The following is a 21,019-nucleotide window of genomic DNA, read 5'->3' as shown; positions in this document are numbered from 1 at the left end:
TCGCATTAAATCCGTCTTTTACGTCACTGACACAAGACAGACGCCAATTATCAGCGCCGGAGCGCCGGAGACATCGCGAACGCTTCCTGGCCATCCAGTGTAGATGTCAGTGAAACTGTTTGGAAGAAGACAACGTTGGAGAAACGTGAACATTTTATTTGTACTGTATAATCTGCAGATTCTGACAGAAATCTGCAGCTATCCTTTGAAGCACCGCTCCTCTAAAACAGCAATAAGGATCATTATTAGGCCATATGTAAATAACAAAATAACTTTACAACTTAAAGCAAAATTGGGAAACGTAAAGTCTGAAACAAGTCTTTATATTAACGGCCATCAGTCAAACAATACTGTTTGCTCGTTGTGTGTGACGTCTTCTTTTGCGCATGCGGGCCACTTTGAGCGTTCACACTAGAGCGCGTTTGCTGTCACATTTTATTTGTAGTGTGAACAAGCAGACAAAAAAATCGGATTTGATCAAAAAATCGGAATTGAGCATTAAGACCTGCAGTGTGAACGTAGCCTTAGTCATGCCTGTGGTCGCCGAGTGTTGGATACTTATGTTACCGCCATTCAGTTCCAGCTTTAATGAGCTATTTTTCAGTGTTTTACAAATAAATCAGTGCACATAAGCCTGATTATGTTTTAAAATGAGGAAACAAAATTAGAAAGACACATAATTGGTCTGGAACAACGAGACTGGGAAAAAAAATATTTTTGCACCACTTAACTTTATGGAGTAAGTGAAGAATCAGCCACCTGCACCAGTTAGACTGAGTGTCCTATTAAAATCACAGCGAGTGTATCAGTGAACCAATCAGAAAAGGAAATGATTACTAAAAGAATTTCCTGTTCCTGAAAATAAAATCACCTTTGATTTTAATGATGGGTTTGATAATGAAAGGCTTCGACTTAACGATAAAGTTTAAGAAAAAGAAGAAAACTAGAGGCAGCAAAACCATGACTGTCTATAATGCCGATGACTGTGCTCCATCACCGAAACTGATGTTTTTAAATTCTCTCGATAGTCTCTAAAACAAATTTTGATCGAAATAAAATCTCACTTGGTTAAAACATTAAAAAATCAACCTTTTTTAATATCTGTAAGCAGCACATATTTACTGGGTGTGGACACCATCTAGTCAATAACCAAAGTAAATAAATATATATATGTATACGATCTTTCCTCATTTTGAATGAGGAAAAGATGAGAAAAAACAGCCTAACCTAAATACACTGGCAGCAATTGCAATTCCACAAAGACTCAGTAACACTGTCTCCTCGAGAAGTTTAGTTGCCCTGAAGTCTGCTGTGTTTCCGATGCCCATAACACAATTTGCAGCTGAGGAAAAGTGCAAACCACATTTTTCATATTTCCATGTATACTGTGTGGAGACATGTACTGCACGTCAATCAAACCACAATATATAACACACAGATTGATGGCCTGTGTAGATTACTCGATGTACATTCTGAAGCTTTGGCTTGGCTCTCGATGCCAACGGCGAAAATCAATTTCAGCTACACTAACACACCAGAGAGAACGACAACCTCGCACACATGCAAAGGCGCAGACAAGCTCACATATTATGTATCATGAGAAACAGTCCAGTGAAGTGAGGAGTGTGAAGTGGGAGAGCCATCAGTCAGGCGGCAGGGTCCAGTGGAGGCTTACCAGTGCAGGACTGGTTGTTACGGTTGCCATTACAGAAGCACATATTTGTCGTTAGTGAGCTGCCAATATGAGTAATGCATCCTCCTTACAATTTCCATGCCCACTACACTTCAGGAGACGTAGCAAAATAAGTACAAATGTACAGGCAAATGCATTTAGGTGCTAGGGCATGAGTAAAGATGCTAATGCATGAATTTTGGCTTTATGGCATTTACAGGTAACTCAGTTGGTTCTCTTTGACACTAGAATAGTATGAACAGTAAAAGAAATGAACAAACACACCAAAGAAAAACAAACAAACACACTATTTGACTTTGGTTTGTCCTTACTCTGGCACTAAACGTTATCAACGCTGCAGCATGTTCTAACGGGCGTGAAGTCATCAGAGTCCTCCAAACTTACTCAAACACTCGAGCTATTATGCTAGTCACTGTAACAGCCATGCTCAGCCCAGCTTGGCTCGTGTGTCTTGGCTGTAAAACAGGACCTGGAGGAGGATGGCGACATCAATCAGGATCTGGACTGAACCGCACACCCAGAACTGCGCCGGGCTTTCATTCATCACAAAATAGGTGGTCTTGAAGACGTCACCAGCCGTCCACAGCAGCACCATTTTCACACTGGAGCAATGGAAACACAAAGAGACAAGTGTGAGCTTTTTTTCCAAATCACTGACATTTTGCAAACTGGGCTTTCTTGCTCAGCGTTAGACAGAAGATAGATGCTAGTATGCTAGCATAACTGGAGCCAGTTAGCATAACTTAGCATAAAGCTAAATGTCGAACAGAGAACAGTTAGCCTGGTTCTGCTGGATTGTACCTACCCGCTTATTAACTCATCACTCATAAACATGATATAAATCATTTGTTAAAATTTGTACTGAAAACAATAAGTGTAAAAATGACAACTCCATGTTAGGAAGGGTTATGAGTGAGAAATGTATTGACTGGCAACCAATGAAGATTTCAGGAAGCACCAGTATACCCTCCATCATGCAGTCACTTGTATTTATGCCCGCTGTTAAGGTGCAGGAAACCGCTGCAATGAGTATTGCACAGTCTGATTTTGGGGTGAATTTGCTGGGACATCCACTCCTGGGAAGATTGTGGCATTGTATTATTAACGCACAGCTTCATGTTCCAAACCAGCAAACTGCCCAAACCTCTGCTTTATAGAGGTGGTTACATTAGCTCATGATTAATTAATCCAGTGCATTTGATTAGTAGCATCTGGTTGCTACACACCCTCTTAATTACATAATTATGGAAATAATAAGTCAAGACAACACAGGATTTGATGAAAAATTCTTTTCAGGTGACTATAACCTAAAATCATGCATGTCAGTTTCACACTTCAGCTGTACAGATTCAGCAGAGATGATTATTCTGTCACTTGGTCTTGGAGTTGCTCATAGAAAGAGTTTATTATCACTATCTGATCCGAACTTGTCATTTCCAGACAATTTGCTGGCTTCAGGTGAATATTTATCGCGCAGGCATAAAAGGAGGGAAAAAGTTGAAAAATGTTAAACTATTACTTTAAAATACTTTCTTTTATAAAGCACACAAACAATCCTCCCGTTGATTAGGCCTCCACAAAGAGTCCAAACTAACAGCACTATCAGTCAAAAGTAGCTTTTTGTTTTCATTTGAAAAGTTTAAACTGATTTTTTTATTTTCTTGATTAAGTTAGAAGCAGCAGGAGGGGCAGTGAAAAATCATTAGGCAGAGTGAAGTTTAGTCTAAGGCTAGTCCCACACGTACACGGGTATTTTTGAAAACGGAGATTTTCCGTTTTTAGTTTGAAAAATAATCCGTCCACACGTGAAATGAAGGAAAACGCTGCTAGGAACATGCCAAAGCAACAGGTGGCGATATATTCCTAACCGTGTAGAAATGTTGGCCAATCAGAAGTCTAGAAGCCTCGGTGGGAAATAATAAACAAAGATGGGGCATAGAAGCAGAACCGAGTCGTATGTGTGGAGGGACAGTAACTGTGTGTGTGTATATGTAAGCATTTAAACACTGCAGAGAGTACAATTAACAGTAACAGTATTGTAGAAATTCATTTCACCGAAACAATAACGTGGCGCACAGTGTGACGTCAAAAAGGCGCACACCTTTGACGCTATGTTTTCTCCGTTTTCCTCGTCCACACATAAATGCAAAACGGAGTTTTCAGGCAGGCGTTTTTAAAATCTCCGCCAGTGGTGACCGAAAACGCCTACGTTGGATTTAAAGGTGCAAACGCATAGAAAATCTGCGTTTTCAAAAATATCCTGGTATGTGTGGACGTAGCCTGAGCCTCTGATTGATCAGAGGAAGTTAGAGAAAGCAAAGGAAAGCCAAAGAAACGAAGAAAGACTGTCGGAGACACGGGGCTGAGAAGAAAGACTCGAGTCATCAGCCAAGCTGGCAGCCTGCTCCTAACACGGGACCTTGAAGAAGTCATCTGAAAATTTGCGAAAAGCACAGTATTGAAATCATCCTCTCATCACTGCTTATTGCACTCTTCCATCATTTATTCACACTGCCTTCTCAAGCTTTTGCCTCCTTCCCACCCTTTTCTCCTTTTTGCTGCAGTCTTGACTCATTTACTGTCAAGCTCCTTCAACTCTTACCCTTCATGCTCTATGCTCTTACAGTACCTCACTCCCATTCCACCTACTCTCTGCTCTCTCCTCTATTTTTTATTCTTTCTTTGTGAACAGCAAAGTCCCATAGGCGTGAATGTAATATGAGTTTATTCTTTTTATTAGAGCTGACTGGGCCTGGCCAGGACAATCAGTCATCAGTGAGACATACAGTAAGGGTCACACGGGAGGGGGTAAGGGAGTGTGGAGAGACAGAGACAGAGAGGCTGCGGAAAACAGAATTCATCCAGCATGCAATAAGAAAGAGACGGGGCTAAGACGAGCCAAACCACCAGAGAGAAAGTGAGGGGCCTCTGCGAGCGGGAAGGACACCTCTGCGAGATCGCTATGGATGATGAGTGTGTGTCGAGCACAGGCAGCCTAATGACCGTGGGGACGGCAGTCCTGCACTATCCTTCAGCTACCCTTGCAGAGCAGCATCAAACTCTCCCCTGGGCTCCCTTCAGGCTGATGAGGAACCCAAACAAGCTTGCCCTGCCATAGAAATTATTCAACATATGTGTAACTGTACCAAATGTAGATGATGCAGGTTATATGTCTTTGTGACTCTTCTGCACAATGACGCATTTTAATGATTCAATTTGAACACCTTTTAAATAATAGCTTCATTTATAGGTGACTTCCTTTAAACCAAGTGTTTTTATTTTGACAAACAGGCCAGAGGAAGTGAAAATGATCTCAGCCATTACTAATATAAGAACTGCAAGAATGCACGAGTCCACACTCTCTATTTGTTCTGTACACAGATGACAACATCAGTTCACTACGCTACCACTGACACACGAAAGGTTGAACTTTCTCATTTGTAATTCCTCACAGATCAGCTGCAGATTACAGTCTCGCTCCTATGCATGCTCGTATGATCACAAAGGATACTACCAAAGGTCTATTGTTACAATGAACTCGGATGACTCACTCACATTAGAGCGGTGATAATCCAACAGCGACTCGATTTCTTCGGACACTTTTATGTCTGGAGAAATATCTGACTCTTCATGCTGTGATATCGCCCGAGTCCCTCTAGAAACTGTTTCCAACTCTCTAGGCAGTTATTTCGAAACCCCTAATTTATCTGAATGGAGAGAGTAATAGCTGTAATTTAAATCATCAGCAGGACATAAAAATTGCACGTATAGATACTGATTAAAAAAAATGCTTTAAAAGTTTGGGAATTTTTTGCCCAAAATAAATTTTAGATGGTGACACTTTTACTATGCATATGTAAAGTTACACAAAATTTGTGGTACAGTCCAGCATTCAGCCAGTAACAAGGAGAGAAGTCTGCCTGCCATGCATCAGTGCAACAGCGTGCTTTTCTAAAAGGTTTCTCGTTCAGGCTGTTGACTGGATCTGAAGGATTCTTCACATTTCTATTGAGGTTTTTCTCAGCAGTTTCAAAGTGACAAAATTTCTTTTATTACTAACTTCAGTCTGAAAACCTGAAAATCCAGGCAAAATGAAATGTGTGTGGTGTTTCTCGTGAGTCAGTCATACTTATACTTGATTAAATTAATTTGGGCACTTTTTGAATCCAGCACTCGAAAAAAAAAAAAAAAGTCCAGCTGACTTCGTCCAGTTTAACCAGCTCAGGCTCTCATAAGAACCAGGCTATTCCCACTGCTCCCACAGGCTGATCAGGGAGTGCTTGTTTAGAGCACAGCTGAGTCTCAGCGGTGTGTTACGCTCCCCTAACAATTTAAACTTTCGGCGTAAACATTCGACGGTTTGATTGAACTGCTCCAAAAATAAGCGAGCTAAGGAATTTTAAATCATTGTGCTTTGACTTCACTCTCTCTCTCTCAGAGGTGCCAGTATTCCTCGGGGAAAATACTTGGTTTTTGTTCAGCTGAAGTTCTTTTTCTTCAAAGAAGGCTCTTAAGTGAAGTTGAGATTTCTTTTGCTGTTTTATCTCTGCTGTTTTTTTCCTTTCACTGAGCCACTTTTTTCCTTTTCTCCATTGTCCTGCACAACTGTCATCTTTGTTTTTACTGACTCTGTCATTCCCTTTACTCTGCTCCTCTCCAAAGCATAAAAAGGAATAAAGTGTTATCTCATTATTAGTATTTAAAAAGACTTACCAGCTGCTACTCTGAACCATTTGCACTGCAGTTATTACAGGTAGCAAACAAACGCTTGTTAACGTGTTAACGTTACGTCAACTTGTTACATACATGAGCTTAAATAGAAGTATGCACACACTTTGAACAAATTATTTTTTTTTTTTTTACTTTTATTCAATTAAACACCAGTAAATACCAGCAATATGCACTGACAGTATCAACTTTCACTTATTCAATTCAATTCAATTCAATTTTATTTATATAGCGCCAAGATCACAACAAAAGTCGCCTCAAGGCGCTTTATATTGTACAGTAGATAGCACAATAATAAATACAGAGAAAACCCAACAATCATATGACCCCCTATGAGCAAGCACTTTGGCGACAGTGGGAAGGAAAAACTCCCTTTAACAGGAAGAAACCTCCGGCAGAACCAGGCTCAGGGAGGGGGGGGCCATCTGCTGCGACCAGTTGGGGTGAAAGAAGAAAGACAGGATAAAGACATGCTGTGGAAGAGAGACAGAGATTAATAACAGATATGATTCGATGCAGAGAGGTCTATTAACACATAGTGAGTGAGAAAGGTGACTGGAAAGGAAAAACTCAATGCATCATGGGAATCCCCGGCAGCCTACGTCTATTGCAGCATAACTAAGGGAGGATTCAGGGTCACCTGGTCCAGCCCTAACTATATGCTTTAGCAAAAGGAAAGTTTGAAGCCTAATCTTGAAAGTAGAGATAGTGTCTGTCTCCTGAATCCAAACTGGAAGCTGGTTCCACAGAAGAGGGGCCTGAAAACTGAAGGGTCTGCCTCCCATTCTACTTTTAAATACTCTAGGAACAACAAGTAGGCCTGCAGTGTGAGAGCGAAGTGCTCTAATAGGGTGATATGGTACCACAAGGTCATTAAGATAAGATGGGGCCTGATTATTTAAGACCTTGTATGTGAGGAGCAGGATTTTGAATTCAATTCTGGATTTAACAGGAAGCCAATGAAGGAAGCCAAAACAGGAGAAATTGCTCTCTCTTTCTAGTCCCTGTCAGGACTCTTGCTGCAGCATTTTGGATCAGCTGAAGGCTTTTTCAGCGAGTTTTTAGGACATCCTGATAATAAAGAATTACAGTAGTCCAGCCTGGAAGTAATAAATGCATGAACTAGTTTTTCAGCGTCACTCTGAGACAGGATATTTCTAATTTTAGAGATGTTGCGCAAATGGAAGAAAGCAGTCTTACATATTTGTTTAATATGTGCATTGAAGGACATGTCCTGGTCAAAAACGACTCCAAGGTTCCTCACAGCATTACTGGAGGCCAAGGTAATGCCATCCAGAGTAAGAATCTGCTTAGATACCATATTTCTAAGATTTTCTGGGCCGAGTACAATAACCTCAGTTTGATCTGAATTAAGAAGCAGAAAGTTAGCGGACATCCAGGTCTTTATGTCTTTAAGACATTCCTGCAGTTTAACTAATTGGTGTGTGTTACCTGGCTTCATGGATAGATAGAGCTGCGTGTCATCTGCATAGCAGTGGACATTTATGCTGTCTTCTAATGATGCTGCCTAAGGGAAGCATGTATAATGTAAACAGAATTGGTCCTAGCACTGAACCCTGTGGAACACCATAATTGACCTTAGTGGGTGAAGAGGACTCTCCATTTACATGTACAAATTGGAGTCTATTAGATAGATATGATACAAACCACTGCAGTGCAGTACCTGTAATACCTACAGCATGTTCTAATCGCTCTAATAGGATATTATGGTCAACAGTATCAAACGCAGCACTGAGGTCTAGCAGGACAAGCACAGAGATGAGTCCACTGTCAGAGGCCATAAGAAGATCATTTGTAACCTTCACTAAAGCTGTTTCTGTGCTGTGATGAGCTCTGAAACCTGACTGAAACTCTTCAAATAAGCCATTCCTCTGCAGATGATCTGTTAGCTGTTTGACAACTACTCTTTCAAGGATTTTTGATATGAAAGGAAGGTTGGAGATTGGCCTATAATTAGCTAAGACAGCTGGGTCTAGAGATGGCTTTTTAAGTAAAGGTTTAACTACAGCCAGCTTGAAGGCCTGTGGTACATAACCCGATTATTAGAGATAGGTTGATCATATTTAAGATTGAAGAATTAATTAATGGCAGGACTTCTTTGAGCAGTTTTGTAGGAATGGGGTCTAAAAGACACGTTGATGGTTTGGAGGAATTAATTATTGAAGTTAACTCAGAAAGATCAATTGGAGAAAAGAGTCTAACTTAACATCGATGGTACTAAAAGTAGCTGTAGATAATATTACATCTGTGGGATGATTATTGGTAATTTTTCTCTAATGATAAAAATTTTATTTGTGAAGAAGTTCATGAAGTCATTACTAGTTAATGTTAATGGGATGGTTGGCTCAGTAGAGCTCTGACTGTTTGTCAGCCTGGCTACAGTGCTGAAGAGAAACCTGGGGTTGTTCTTATTTTCTTCAATCAGTGACAAATAGTAAGATGTTCTGGCTTTATGGAGGGCTTTCTTATAAAGCAGCAAACTATTTCTCCAGGCTAAATGATGATCCTCTAAATTTGTGACACGCCATTTCCTCTCCAGCTTACGGTTATCTGCTTTAGGCTACGTGTTTGAGAATTATACCACGGAGTCAGGTACTTCTGATTTGAGGCCTTAGTTTTCACAGGAGCTACAGTATCCAGAGTCGTGCGTAGTGAGGAGGTAAAATTATTAACAAGATGATCGACCTCTGTTGGAGTAGCGTTCAGATAGCTGCTCTGCTCTGTGTTGGTACAGGGCATTGAAGATGATAACAGTGGGTGGATTATATTCTTAAACTTAGTTACAGCACTTTCAGAAAGACATCTACTTTGATAAAGTCAAAGATACTTATGGTATCTTAGTCCTGTTACCGCTAAAAGAATAGTTCTGGTACAGGTTCTTACATTCTGACTGTATACAAATCCTTGTGAAAAAAGTAAAATTCCTCTCTCGTATCAATATGAATTATATATCTACAACTAAAAAGTGATGTCATTAAATATGTTATAATAATTGCAACAGAAATTCACAACATTTGAAGCTCATGAAATGTTGAAACTAGGAAAGAAAGGCAATTACCTGTGAAGGACTCTAAATGTTGCACGGTTGTTGGTGCCAGAAAGGTCAGTCTGAGTATTTCAGAAATTGCTGATTTGCTGGGATTTTCCTGCAGAATCACCTTAAGAGTTTACAGAACATTGTCCAAACAAGATAAAATATCCAATGAGCAGCAGGTCTCTGGGCTAACATGTCTTGTTTTGAGGAGAATAACCAGGCTGATAGGAACACATCACACCTTGAAGGAAATGGGCTACAATGGTGCTACTCACAGCCGCTAAGAACAGGAAAACGAGGCTACACCGCCGACTCGCCAAAACTGGAAAACTGTAGCTTGGTCTGACGAGTTTCCATTTCTGCTGTGACATTTAGACGTTAGGGTCAGAATTTGGCATAGACGGCACAAAAGTATGGATCCATCTCGCCTTGCAGAAGCAGTTCTGGCTGTTGGTGATGGTCTGATGGTGTAAGGGGGGGCTTTTTATGGCACATTTCAGGCTCTTTAGCAGATACAGAGCAACGTCTACGTAGGTCACAGCCTACCTGAGAATTTTTACTGACCATGTCCACCCTACAGACTAATGGGTAGCCATCTTCAGAAGGATAATATGCTATATGTCACAAAGCTCAGATCCTCTCAAACTGGTTTTTCTGAACAAGAAAAAGAGTTCACTTCACTCAAATGACTTTCACAAATAGAGGACCTTTGTGATGTGGTGGAATGGGAGACTTGCATGATGGAGTTGCAAATGAAAAATCTGCAGCAAGTGTGTGAGGCGATCATGTCAGTGTGAACCAAAATCTCTGAGGAATCTCTGTTGAATTTATGCTACAAAGAATTAAGGAAGTACTTAAGGTCAGAGGGGGCCTAACCCCGTACTAGATGTAACTAATGAAGTGGCCAGTGAGTGTATATGGTCATGTGGATATGCTTAATGGGACTCTGCACCCAAATTTGGGTATAGGTCAAGACAAGTGAGCAGCTGATGGTGAAGAAGAGGAAAAAAGAAGAGTAAAAAGTTGAAAACTACACCCACAAGAGCTCTTAGAGGTCAAAATAATATTACATAAAAATGTCACCTGCTGCATCTCTGAAGACAAACTCTTCTTGGTTTATTTTAATGAATGTGTATTTCTGTCCTTGTTTATTCTTCAGCCTAATCACAGCTTCGGTTTTTCCGGCTAGCCTCTCTGTCGCTGCCTAAACCTCACCCTGCCAAATACTCCGAGCCCCGCTTTGACTCATTTCTTTGCTCAGGAGACAGCAAACATCATTAATGAGGAAGAGTCATTAACAATGTAATTAAGGAGAGTGGGTCTTCTGTACAAAAGAAGTCTGCAGAACAGATTGGGAAAATGAAGACAAAACACCAGTTTGAGGTCGTTTGTGTCTCGCAGGCATGCACACACAAACTCACAAACATGCTTCCCACATGTTACTGTTTGTCATGCTAGTCTCATGTTGGTCCATCTGGCAGAGACGCCGTTTGTAGCTCACTCGACAGCTGATGAAAGACAACAAACAACTGAACTTGGTCCTGATTAAGGCTCTGAGTGCCCGCAGGGAAAAGGCGTGATTATGCTATTGATTGAGAATACTAAGTGAGTGAGTAGCTTTGTCACACACACACACGCACACACACACACACAGATTCAGCTCAGTTTTATTGATCACCCCTGACCTGACACCTTCATCTGAGCTAAGAGCCCAGAAACGGGAGAGGAAAGGGTGAAATCTTGAACTGTGTGTTTCAGGTGTGGACGTGGACACGGGAGGATGGGGGAGATAACATGAAGAAAATTCCCAGAGATGGATGACGACGTAACCGGGCAGAGGAATGATAAATCTGAAGAGGTGTGAGAAACGAAGCCACCCTGATGGAAGTGACAGGAGAGGGGAGAGGGATGGAGAAACAGAGAGGGGTCTGATTGCACTGTGCTGTGGCTGAGCGGTATGTGAGCCTCGCAGTAATTGTACTGTGTATTGAGCGAGTGCTGTCAGGCCACCTATTAACTCCTCTAAGCGGCCAGAGTGGACAAGTGGAACGCTACTACAGGAAGCAGGGCTGAGTGACATTTACAAAGAGAGACAGAGAGAGAAGGATGAAAGGAGAGGGAATGAAAAGGACAACGAGTCAGTTTGTGCTATTTTCTAATTTCACGTCCCAAATATTTACAAAGACGCCTGGTGCATCTTTAAATGTCACTCTGTGAAACAGAATCTCAGCATTTCATTTCTGAATTCCTTTGCAACTGCTAAAATCAATTACATTCTGCGTGTTAACGTACTGTAACGTCGTCTCGAAGCCGGTGGCAGACAGTTTTATCTGCGACAACTGAATGACGATGTTTAAGGCAGAGAAATAAACCCCACAGTGAGAACTGAAGCTGACTCTGGGCCCTGTATTAACCAAAACATGTGCATTCCCACCAGTCTGGGTTTCAATTTACGCAGATGTTAAATGCCCAAAGCAAATATGTGGCAAGGTGAATTTTAATGTCAGGACACTGGACACTTGCCGCTACCACAAAAACAGCAAAAACAGTGAAAACAGCGTCAATCAAGTTATTTCAGTTCATTTAGTTAAAGACTCCAAACACACATAACAGCAAACATTTTGTTCATCAAACTGTAAGTGAGTACACCCATTATTAATGTCCCCGTTACACAGGAAAGTCACGTGCGTGTTATGGAACGTGCCTAAAATAGTGTTTAATATTGTATTTGCAGCAGCTGATGGTAGTGAAGGAATGAAGAACATAACCATGAGTTACTACATATATATGTGGGCAACCATTAACATGAAACTATGTAAATAAGGACTATTTGCAATACTGTGTCATAAAACTTCAGTCTAAACCAGGATGTGTACAATTTTCAGTTTAGAAGCCAAAAACACAATGTAGTCATTGGCAAAGTGCCACGTGATGTCTAACAGAAACTGAGTTACACTGAATAGTTGCCTTAACACTTATTTCTCCACTAACTGTCCTTGATTTAGACAGAGCTTCCTGTAGATTTTTCCACAATGCAGAGCCAAAATCTTGCCCTCGACATCTCAGTAGAAAAACAGCACATTTCCACTGCTGCTGCCGCAAAGATAAATAAGCAGCTGATCCAACCCACAACAAGCTTCAAGCTTTGAGCTGGGAATCACACTTTGTATGTGAGACCTGAAAAAAAAGTCTCAATGGGAGGGGGGTTAGAAGGTCCCAGAAACTGCTGATCCAGTACAAAGCTCTGTGGAGAAAGGCCCACTGGAGAAACAGGGCCTGATGCTTAAAAGCTTTGAAGAGCTTCAGATCCCCTTTTCCATCTTTTATTTTTTAAAGCAAACATGCATGTGTGCATTGGGTTAAAATGTGTGTCCACACATGCTGTTTTAACTGTGAGTTCACATGTGCACCCACACATACGGGTACTGGTGAGGTGATTTAGCAGTGGGCTGCAGCTCTCCCCGAGGGGGGCAGATAGAGATGAAAATCAAAGGGCCCAGTGAGAGAGGAGCCTAGCTGCTCTTAACGCACTAACTATGAATTATGCATGTTGATCGATCGCACACAGGCAAACACCGAAAAGTTCCCAACCTGCCAGAAAAAGATGGATTCTGCTAAACAAAATGAAGCAGAAGGAGGAAAGGAGAAGAAGGGGTGTTACACAGAGTTTGCCTACGGATATTTTATATCCCTCATTGGAGTATGTCAACAGGACAGAATAGATGGCGCGGCTTTTTGGTGCTGGCTATTTAAATATATTTATTACATGTGTAATCTTGCGTAATCTGGAAGGACGCTCTGGCGTTGCTTTTCAAATACCACGTGTATTCAAAGCTAAACAAATGTATTTCACGCAAGGCTGTCAAGACACTGCACTCACTTATGAAGGTGTCAAGTTAAAGTACGGGCGGCCTCTAATGTATTCATTCAATACAGTGACTAAACCTCGGTGTGGCACATACACATTATTAATGAATGAGAAACATCTCATTCATTAATAATTATAAATGCAAGTATGTTTTTCAAAAATAGTCAACAACACGGTTTGAGAAAATTAAATAATATTTAAAAAACAAGATGCCAGAATATTAAACCACGTCAAGCTGCTAAAACAGCTTTGACTTGTTGATGTCACAGAGAAGTTTCAGAAAAACACATTTCAGCAGAAGAGACTTTAAATTTTATAAAGTGCGAGGCTTGATTCCCACAATCCCTCAAAGCTCATCCAGTCTTAAGGTGACCCCGAGTTTGAACCTGTAGCTCCTAAATGTTGGAACAGCCTTGTTCAACCCTTTGTGCTGAGAACTGCTTTTTATAGATCGACTTCGACACGTTGCTTTTGGCTTCGTTTTTATGGAAAGATGCAATCACACTAAATAAAACCAAACACACAAAGGAATTCATTCAGTTTGGTTTTTGTCCTTGTTGACTGCCCCGTGCATTAAGTTAAAAGCGATCAGCTCTGGGTTAACTAAAAGATGTTCTTTTTGGTATACAGAGGACCCTCGCTATAACGCGGTTCACCTTTCGCAGATTTTTTTTGTGCAATTTTGCATGCATTGTTTTTTTGTTTTTTTTAAAGTCTTCTGCGTCCTGATTGGCTGTAGATCATTGGCAATCAATCTTGTGCCGTGTCTCCTGTACAGTACAGAATGCGTTCAGCTTGTTAAATTTACATAAATCTCGATCCTAGCAGTGTGACTCTGAAGTGCTGCACTGTATGTTTGTAAGTTTCCTCCAACAAACACAACAATGTCCACGAAACGTTTTGCACCGTCAAAGGCATCTGTGGTAGCACCCAAAGGGAGAGGAAGATGCTAACCATCGCACAAAAAGTTGGACTTCTGGACATGCTAAAGGACGGTAGAAGTTACTGTATTTTTCAGATTATAAGGTGCATTAAGCAAAACAAAAAACAGTCGGATGAGTCAAACTTTACTTAACTCATTCTTCTTGTTTCCTCCATTTCCATAACATTGATTCATTAATGATTCATCAATGTTGAATTCTCTGGCAGCTGCTCTATTCTCATGTTCTGGACCTGAAAACAGGGTTTGATCTTTGGTTTCTATAATACTGGACTTATTTTTCTACGAAGGTTTGAACTTTGAGAGAGTTTAAACAAGAGAGAAAAGTGTGAAAATGTTAAAAATAAAGCTGGCTAATTGACAGATTTCACCTATCGCAGGTTATTTTTAAAACGTACACCCATGATAAACGAGGGAAAACTGTATCTCTAAAAAACTTGCAATTTAGATTCTAGATCACCAGAATTTTTCCGTTTTCTTGTTTTTTTTTTATTTTTACCTTGACAATAAATTCTTCTCTGTCACTATGAGAACAGCATAGACGGCATAGAAGAGCAGAGAAAGAGAAGGCTGAGGAGCACGAGGAGAAAATGCTTTTATTTATTAAAAATGAGAAACTTTTATTGTCATTACAGTAATTAAAACTTTATTCACAGTACTGGAAAGTTTACAACTCAGCTTAAAAGTTTCTCACAGAAATTTCCTTTTCTAAGGCACATTTTTAATTTAGCATTTAACCGATAAAAATGTTATGAATGATAATTAATTACTAACAAAATCTTTATTTATCATAAAACATTTACATTTTTAAATGGAATATCTGAGTAGGTGTACAGAAGCACAGCAATCATTCCATTGGTAAATTGCATTACCCAGTGCAGGTTTATCACGTAAAGAGGTTAATTGATCATTAAGAATAATTCTTGTAATTATGCTGGCACAGCTGAAAACTGTTTGTGGTAGGGGGCTTGATTAGAGCCCAGCAGCAAGAGGAACAGATAGTGGGAATTGCTGAGAGGCTCCGAGTGAGACACAGGTGTTGTGCGTTGGTTGAGTACCATCTTTTCTTTCTTTCCATCTGCAGTAGTGTGCTGGCACTCGGGGCTATGAATATACACCACAGGAGAATAGTGAGGGCGCGACGGCTCATATTCATCACTGTTTAAGTTAAACTGTTGCTAAAGGAAGTCTGTGTGAGAGGACAAAACATGTCCTGAGAACAAGCCAGGCTGCTATAACAGGAGCCCCCATCTTTTTATTTCAATTGTGGTGTGTGTCTGTGTGCATGGAAATGAACAGCACCGACTGCAAGTTAATAACCCAGATATACCAGAAACATCCAAAATACTGCTGTGCTCATTAAAAAAAAGCAGTGTTTTCAGCTAGTTGAGTATTTTTAAGCTCTGTCTGTGCAGGACATTGTTAAAAATTATTACCCCATTCACAAAAAAGCAAAAACTGTCTCTAACCAGAATAAATATAGAGATCTAAGAGCTCATATGAACAACTGAGCAAGAGAAAAAAATACATCAGTCTCTATGGAAACGGACACCTCAAAGGTCCTGAACTGGCAACGACTTTAAATGACACAAAAACAGCTGTGTTTGTATGAGCAGCACAGAACTGGGAAACAACATCCTTAGACTGAAAAATAAAAGCTTACAGATTAAGATGGACAAGAGACCAAAGATACTGTAAAAAAAATATTTTGGGATAATAGCCACTCTCCTGAAACGCTAGTATTGCAAATGCTTCAGTTTTCAGCTATCCTAATATAAAAGATGGAAAAGAGTTTTAACACACCGTCTCAGGAGCTTGGAAAGAAAAGCGTCTGGACTTCTTTGAGTTTCTTGAAGACGTCTCATCCGAGAAGCTTCTTCAGTTCTAGGGTCAAATGGTGGAGAGTCCCAGATTTAAGCCCTATGGGAGTGTCCCCCCCCCACCCCGAGAGGGACAATGGACCTCCTAATGATCCTCTACCTAATTACACAAGCCAAGGTGTGAAAACAGGTGTGGTTCACAATCAGCCAGGGTTTCGGGTGAGCTCATTGTGAAACCTGGCCCCACCCTATCATGTGAATTCCTGAGGTCAGATGGCCCAGGATGTGAGTGGGCGTTAAGGCGTCTGGGAAGGATCTCAAAACTGGATTATAGATGGCAGACAGTTGGTGTCGTAAACCACCGCCTCTGTTCAAAGATGGTCGCTCACAGTGGACATAAATGGCTTCTTTCACTCCTCTTTCAAACCATCTGTCCTCTCTGTCCAAAATGTGAACATTGGTATCCTCAAAAGAGTGACCTTTGACCTTTAGATGCAGATGGACCGCCGAGTCTTGTCCCGTGGAGGTGGCTCTTCTATGTTGTGCAATGCGTTTATGAAGTGGCTGTCTGGTGTCTCCAGTGGAGGGGTTAGACTACGATGAGCTGGATGTCTGAGAACCTCCACAGACAATTTTAACACACCGTTTCTTTCGGACATTGAAATGATGCATACAAAAGAAAGAGCAATAACAACAACAGGCAGGCTGAATCTCCTAAATCACTCTTCTCCAAATACAAATAATTAAAGTAAAATGTAAAATTACCGTCTTATCTTATAATTTGAGTCATTAGTGTCGCTCATCGGGCTGCTGGACCGATGATCTTATGTCATGGAGAGCGTCAGTCATTTATTCACAATAATCATCATTTCCCTTAGATCACGGGTAAGAATTTATTCTAACAACAGACAACGATCACCTAATGGGTCTTCACTCAAACTGTCCTCAAGCTCAGGGTTAAGGTGTCAGGCAATAACCTGTGAATTTAGATTGATTGTGAGGTAGATGAGCATTCTGCTTCTATTAAATCTTCTATCACGAGGCAGCGACAGCATATAAGCAGGACACAGGGTGCCAACATTACACTTGTTGGTTCCTCTGGGATATAGCTCTAATACACAGGTCACAAATTGCTTAGAGGTGTTAGCGCTGCCCTCGAGGGCCAGACTGTAAAGGTAAAGGTACTGGTTGAAATGGCCTACAGGTAATGGCCACGGTCCCATTACCACCCCCAGTAGGAGCGTTATTAACGCCTGAAGAGTGTTACCCTGAGCTGAGAGCAAGAAACAAGGTGTTAGATGTTTCTGCGTAAGAGTGTGTGATAAAAATGGGGAGTAAGGGACAGATCGTTATGTATGTATTATATAATAGGTTAGTCTTTAAGGTAGTTCTGTTCTCAAATTCATGACAATGAAGAATGGTCAATTTAACCAAGAGAGAAAAAGAGTAGAGGAAAGCCCAGCACTGTATTTGTCTGCATACTTTACTGTCAGTGAGAGAGACACACGGCCAGCGTCAGCGTTCCCTTTACTGTCACAGAGTGACATTGTGAAGGTTGGAAGCTTTGGTGCAGAGCGAGCAAAGGAGAATGGGACAGGAAGCAAAGAGATAAACTTTAATGAGACGAAAGAAAAAAACAGACACACTCCCCAGGCAGCTGAGCAATCACACACACACACACACACACACACACACACACACACACACACACACACACACACACACACTGTTTACATAAACAAATAGCAACTCCAGCATCGGCTGCAGCATCCACCTGAGTAATGAAGGCTTCATTCAACAACCAAACACCATCAGATGTGAACCTGAGAACATTATATAGTCAGTGTTTACTAAACAGCAAGAAAGCAGCACAAGATCTGATGATTATGCAGTTTCTACTTATTTGAAAGATGCAAAAAGGTGAATTCATTAAATATTTAAGATTGCTTTCATACCTGTGTATGAACGACAGTCGTAGCCGCTTATTAGTTTGAAGCCGTTGGTTTGGCATTTGGCTGTTGCTGTCTTGGTTTTTTGAAACTGTACAAACACAAAGTGGATCTGCACACTATGTACACACATACAGCAGCAACTTGTCAATCAAAACGTAGCCAAGCACTGAAACATTAGATACTAGTATGTACTGCAGTCTGTGTTGCTTGTTATGACACAATAATACAATATGACTACCTTTACTGCATGAAGAGAGCTTGAAGCTACTGAGAACAGACGTTCACTGAGGCCATAATTCAAGTGACATGTAGTGTTTTGGAGGAAGGAAGGTTCAGGGTTTAAGTAGTCATCATCATGGGCTCATCCGATTAGAATGAGAATAAGCAGTCAATCATTTACAGGTTTTGTCCTTTTATTGGATAATGGGTAAAGGAAGGAAAGACACACATGGACTGCTCTCTCTAAAAAGGACATAAAGTATGATTTAAGTAACTCAAAATGATACATGAACTCAGGAGACTCAAACAGAAACTCACCTCAGCTGCCGCCCCATGTGGGAGTGAAGAAAGAGTGAGGGGTAGGTGAGTGCAGTCCTTATATAACGAGTGACAGGTGAGTGCAATTAAGGCCAAGCACCACCCCCAATCAAAGGTGAGGAAAAGAAACAAGGTGCATCTGGTGAAGTGAATGTGCTGAAAGGTGAGCCTTTACAACAGCCGCCCCCATATTTCTACTGAGAAATATGTTCAAAGGATTAGAGATGCTCTTTTTCACGAAGCGGGGGCAGAGGAATCAGACATGCTACAGGTCTGATATAGGTTTGGGGGTCGACCTAGAGGTTGACAACGCAGGCCAGACAGTTCAGGGGGCCGACCATGTAGCCACCGGTGGCGGCAAAGCAGGTCCAAATGCCAACCACGTGGGATGCAGCTGCAGGCCCAGACCTGCAGACTGTCGGGCAGTTTTGCAGGTGCTGGGGGCAATTTACGGGACTTGGCAGGGGCAGGACCAGGTGATGCAGGAGCAGGCGGTGCCCTGACCACTGGCGGAATGGCAGCCACAGGCGGTGGAACTGGTGATAGCGGCACTGGCGGTGACGACGTAGGTACTGCTGATGGTAGAGTAGGAGGTGGCTGAATGAATTCAGAGCCATCAGCGGACACGAGGATGTGCTGGAGCGGTTCACCTGAACCTGAACTGGAAGATGTGAACAAACATTGGGCATGCGTGGAACTGCTCTGGGGTTGGAAGTCTGTGATCAGACCTTGGAGTGTCCATCCTAAGCGGGTTTTGACTGCTGCAGGAGATCCAAATGGTCCATGTGTAACTGGTGCAATAGGCGTAATAAGGTGGGTATGATCAGAGCCTATGAGCAATAGTGGAGCTGCTTTGTTAATAAAGGTTAATGGGATACCTTGAAGATGCTTGTATCTTTGTTGGAGAGATGATACGGGGTAGGTGTGGTCTGAAAGTGCTAAGTGACTTGTAGCGAAGGCATTATTAATTGTGTAAGTTTTCTCTGGATGTGTGATGGGAGAAATTTGGAAAACTTACAGAAGAACCTTGAATGGTTTCAACGTCTTGATGGACAGTTCTGAGTGATAATTTTTCAGCTTTCCCAGTTAGGTAGAGATGCTGAGCTGCTGATGTCAGAAGCATGGTACGTTGGGAGCCATCGTCAAGTATGGCATATGTTTCAAGAGTTCTTTTGCCATTTTGCAGGAGCACTTTCACAACTTTTAATAGTACACTGGGACAGTCACTAGGTTTATCAAAGTACAGTGTCCTCACTACAGGATTAACTTCAGTTCTAGGTCTCTGATTCACCTCACACAGGATCTGTAGATGTCGTCCCATGCAGGAGGCACATGCTTTCCTCAGATCACACTTTGCAGTCCGATGAGTTCTAGCACAACGCCAACACCGTTTGTTTCTCTTTATCCAGTTTATTTTCTCATCCTTTGTCTTGTTAATGAACTCAGGGCTCTTGCTAATGTGGTGTTCAGGTGAGCAGCAATATGCACATCTTGCCTTAGTCACTATGATGGGTTGGGTTGCCTGTACAGGATCGGATGGATTTGTCCCATGTAATATTGTTGTGAGTGGAGAGGTGTACTTACGGGCAGGTCGTGACTGGTTGAAGGATGAAACAGGACTGTCCTTTCTTGGTTGACAGTTACACTCCATTTGCAACCAGGACGAGAACAAAGATAAGTCATACATCATATCTCCTTGTTCCCTCTAAATGTGCCGTTTGAAGCGACTGGAATGCTCTGCAGGCAACTTTTCAAGTAGGCGATCGACATGGGAGCCACACTTTAGTTCTGTCCATCCTTGATTACCCATAGTGCTAAGCAAACCAACTAAAGCTTGCACACGAAGAGCAAAGTTATCCAGAGTCCGACCATCACCTGCTCTGATAGGAGGAAGCTCCAGTATATTCCATAGCTCTTTCAATGCTAGCTGTCTTGGTTGCCCATACCGCTCATCAATGGCTTGAGTGTATGGGTCAGGAGCATAGGAAAAGGAAATAGCTAACCGTTTAGCTTGGTCTACTTGCAGATGATCGAGAAGGACATGATATTTAAAGTGCTCTGTCTCATGAGGGTCAAGCAGGTTAGTAACGCCATTATATAACAGCCTATACTGGATTTCATCTTCACTGGTAAGGTCTGGGAAAGAAGGACCCTCAAGCTTATACACACACACACGTGTTCTAGTGCTAACAGGGTGACTAGAACTAGCAGTAATGGGTACCGAAGGTTTTTGTGCACTCAAAACATCAGATGTAGCTGGTTGCTGCTTTACAGGAGGGTGCTGCCTTGGTTCTGGAATGCAAACGAGAGGTTGAGCGGGGTCTTCATCTAGAGGAACAGCAGGTTGAACACATGAAATCTGGTGCGGACCTTGCAGTGGTGTGGCCAGGAAATTAAAAGGAGTCTCGTCTGGTGTAGGAAAAACT

The 21,019-nt window shown here is 41.6% G+C and overlaps 1 protein-coding gene across 5 annotated transcripts in view; it reads right to left on the bottom strand.

The window, feature by feature from the left end:
- Window positions 1-409: 409 nt before the first annotated feature.
- The window catches only part of si:dkey-246g23.2 (solute carrier family 66 member 2), a 60,271-nt gene continuing 39,661 nt past the window's right edge, over window positions 410-21,019 (bottom strand). For 3 of the 5 annotated variants that reach the window (XM_039614882.1, XM_039614881.1, XM_031760125.2), the window contains exon 5: window positions 410-2,295. In XM_039614882.1, coding sequence (XP_039470816.1) covers window positions 2,121-2,295 — 175 coding nt within the window. In that variant the 3' untranslated portion in view covers window positions 410-2,120. Of the gene's footprint in view, window positions 2,296-16,564; window positions 18,145-21,019 lie in introns of those variants that run through there. The other 2 variants (XM_039614883.1, XM_031760126.2) reach the window with 2 other exon arrangements.

Source organism: Oreochromis aureus, linkage group 7, assembly GCF_013358895.1.
Source record: "Oreochromis aureus strain Israel breed Guangdong linkage group 7, ZZ_aureus, whole genome shotgun sequence".
Lineage (NCBI taxonomy): Eukaryota > Metazoa > Chordata > Actinopteri > Cichliformes > Cichlidae > Oreochromis > Oreochromis aureus.
This window is presented reverse-complemented; position numbering and strand designations above follow the sequence as displayed.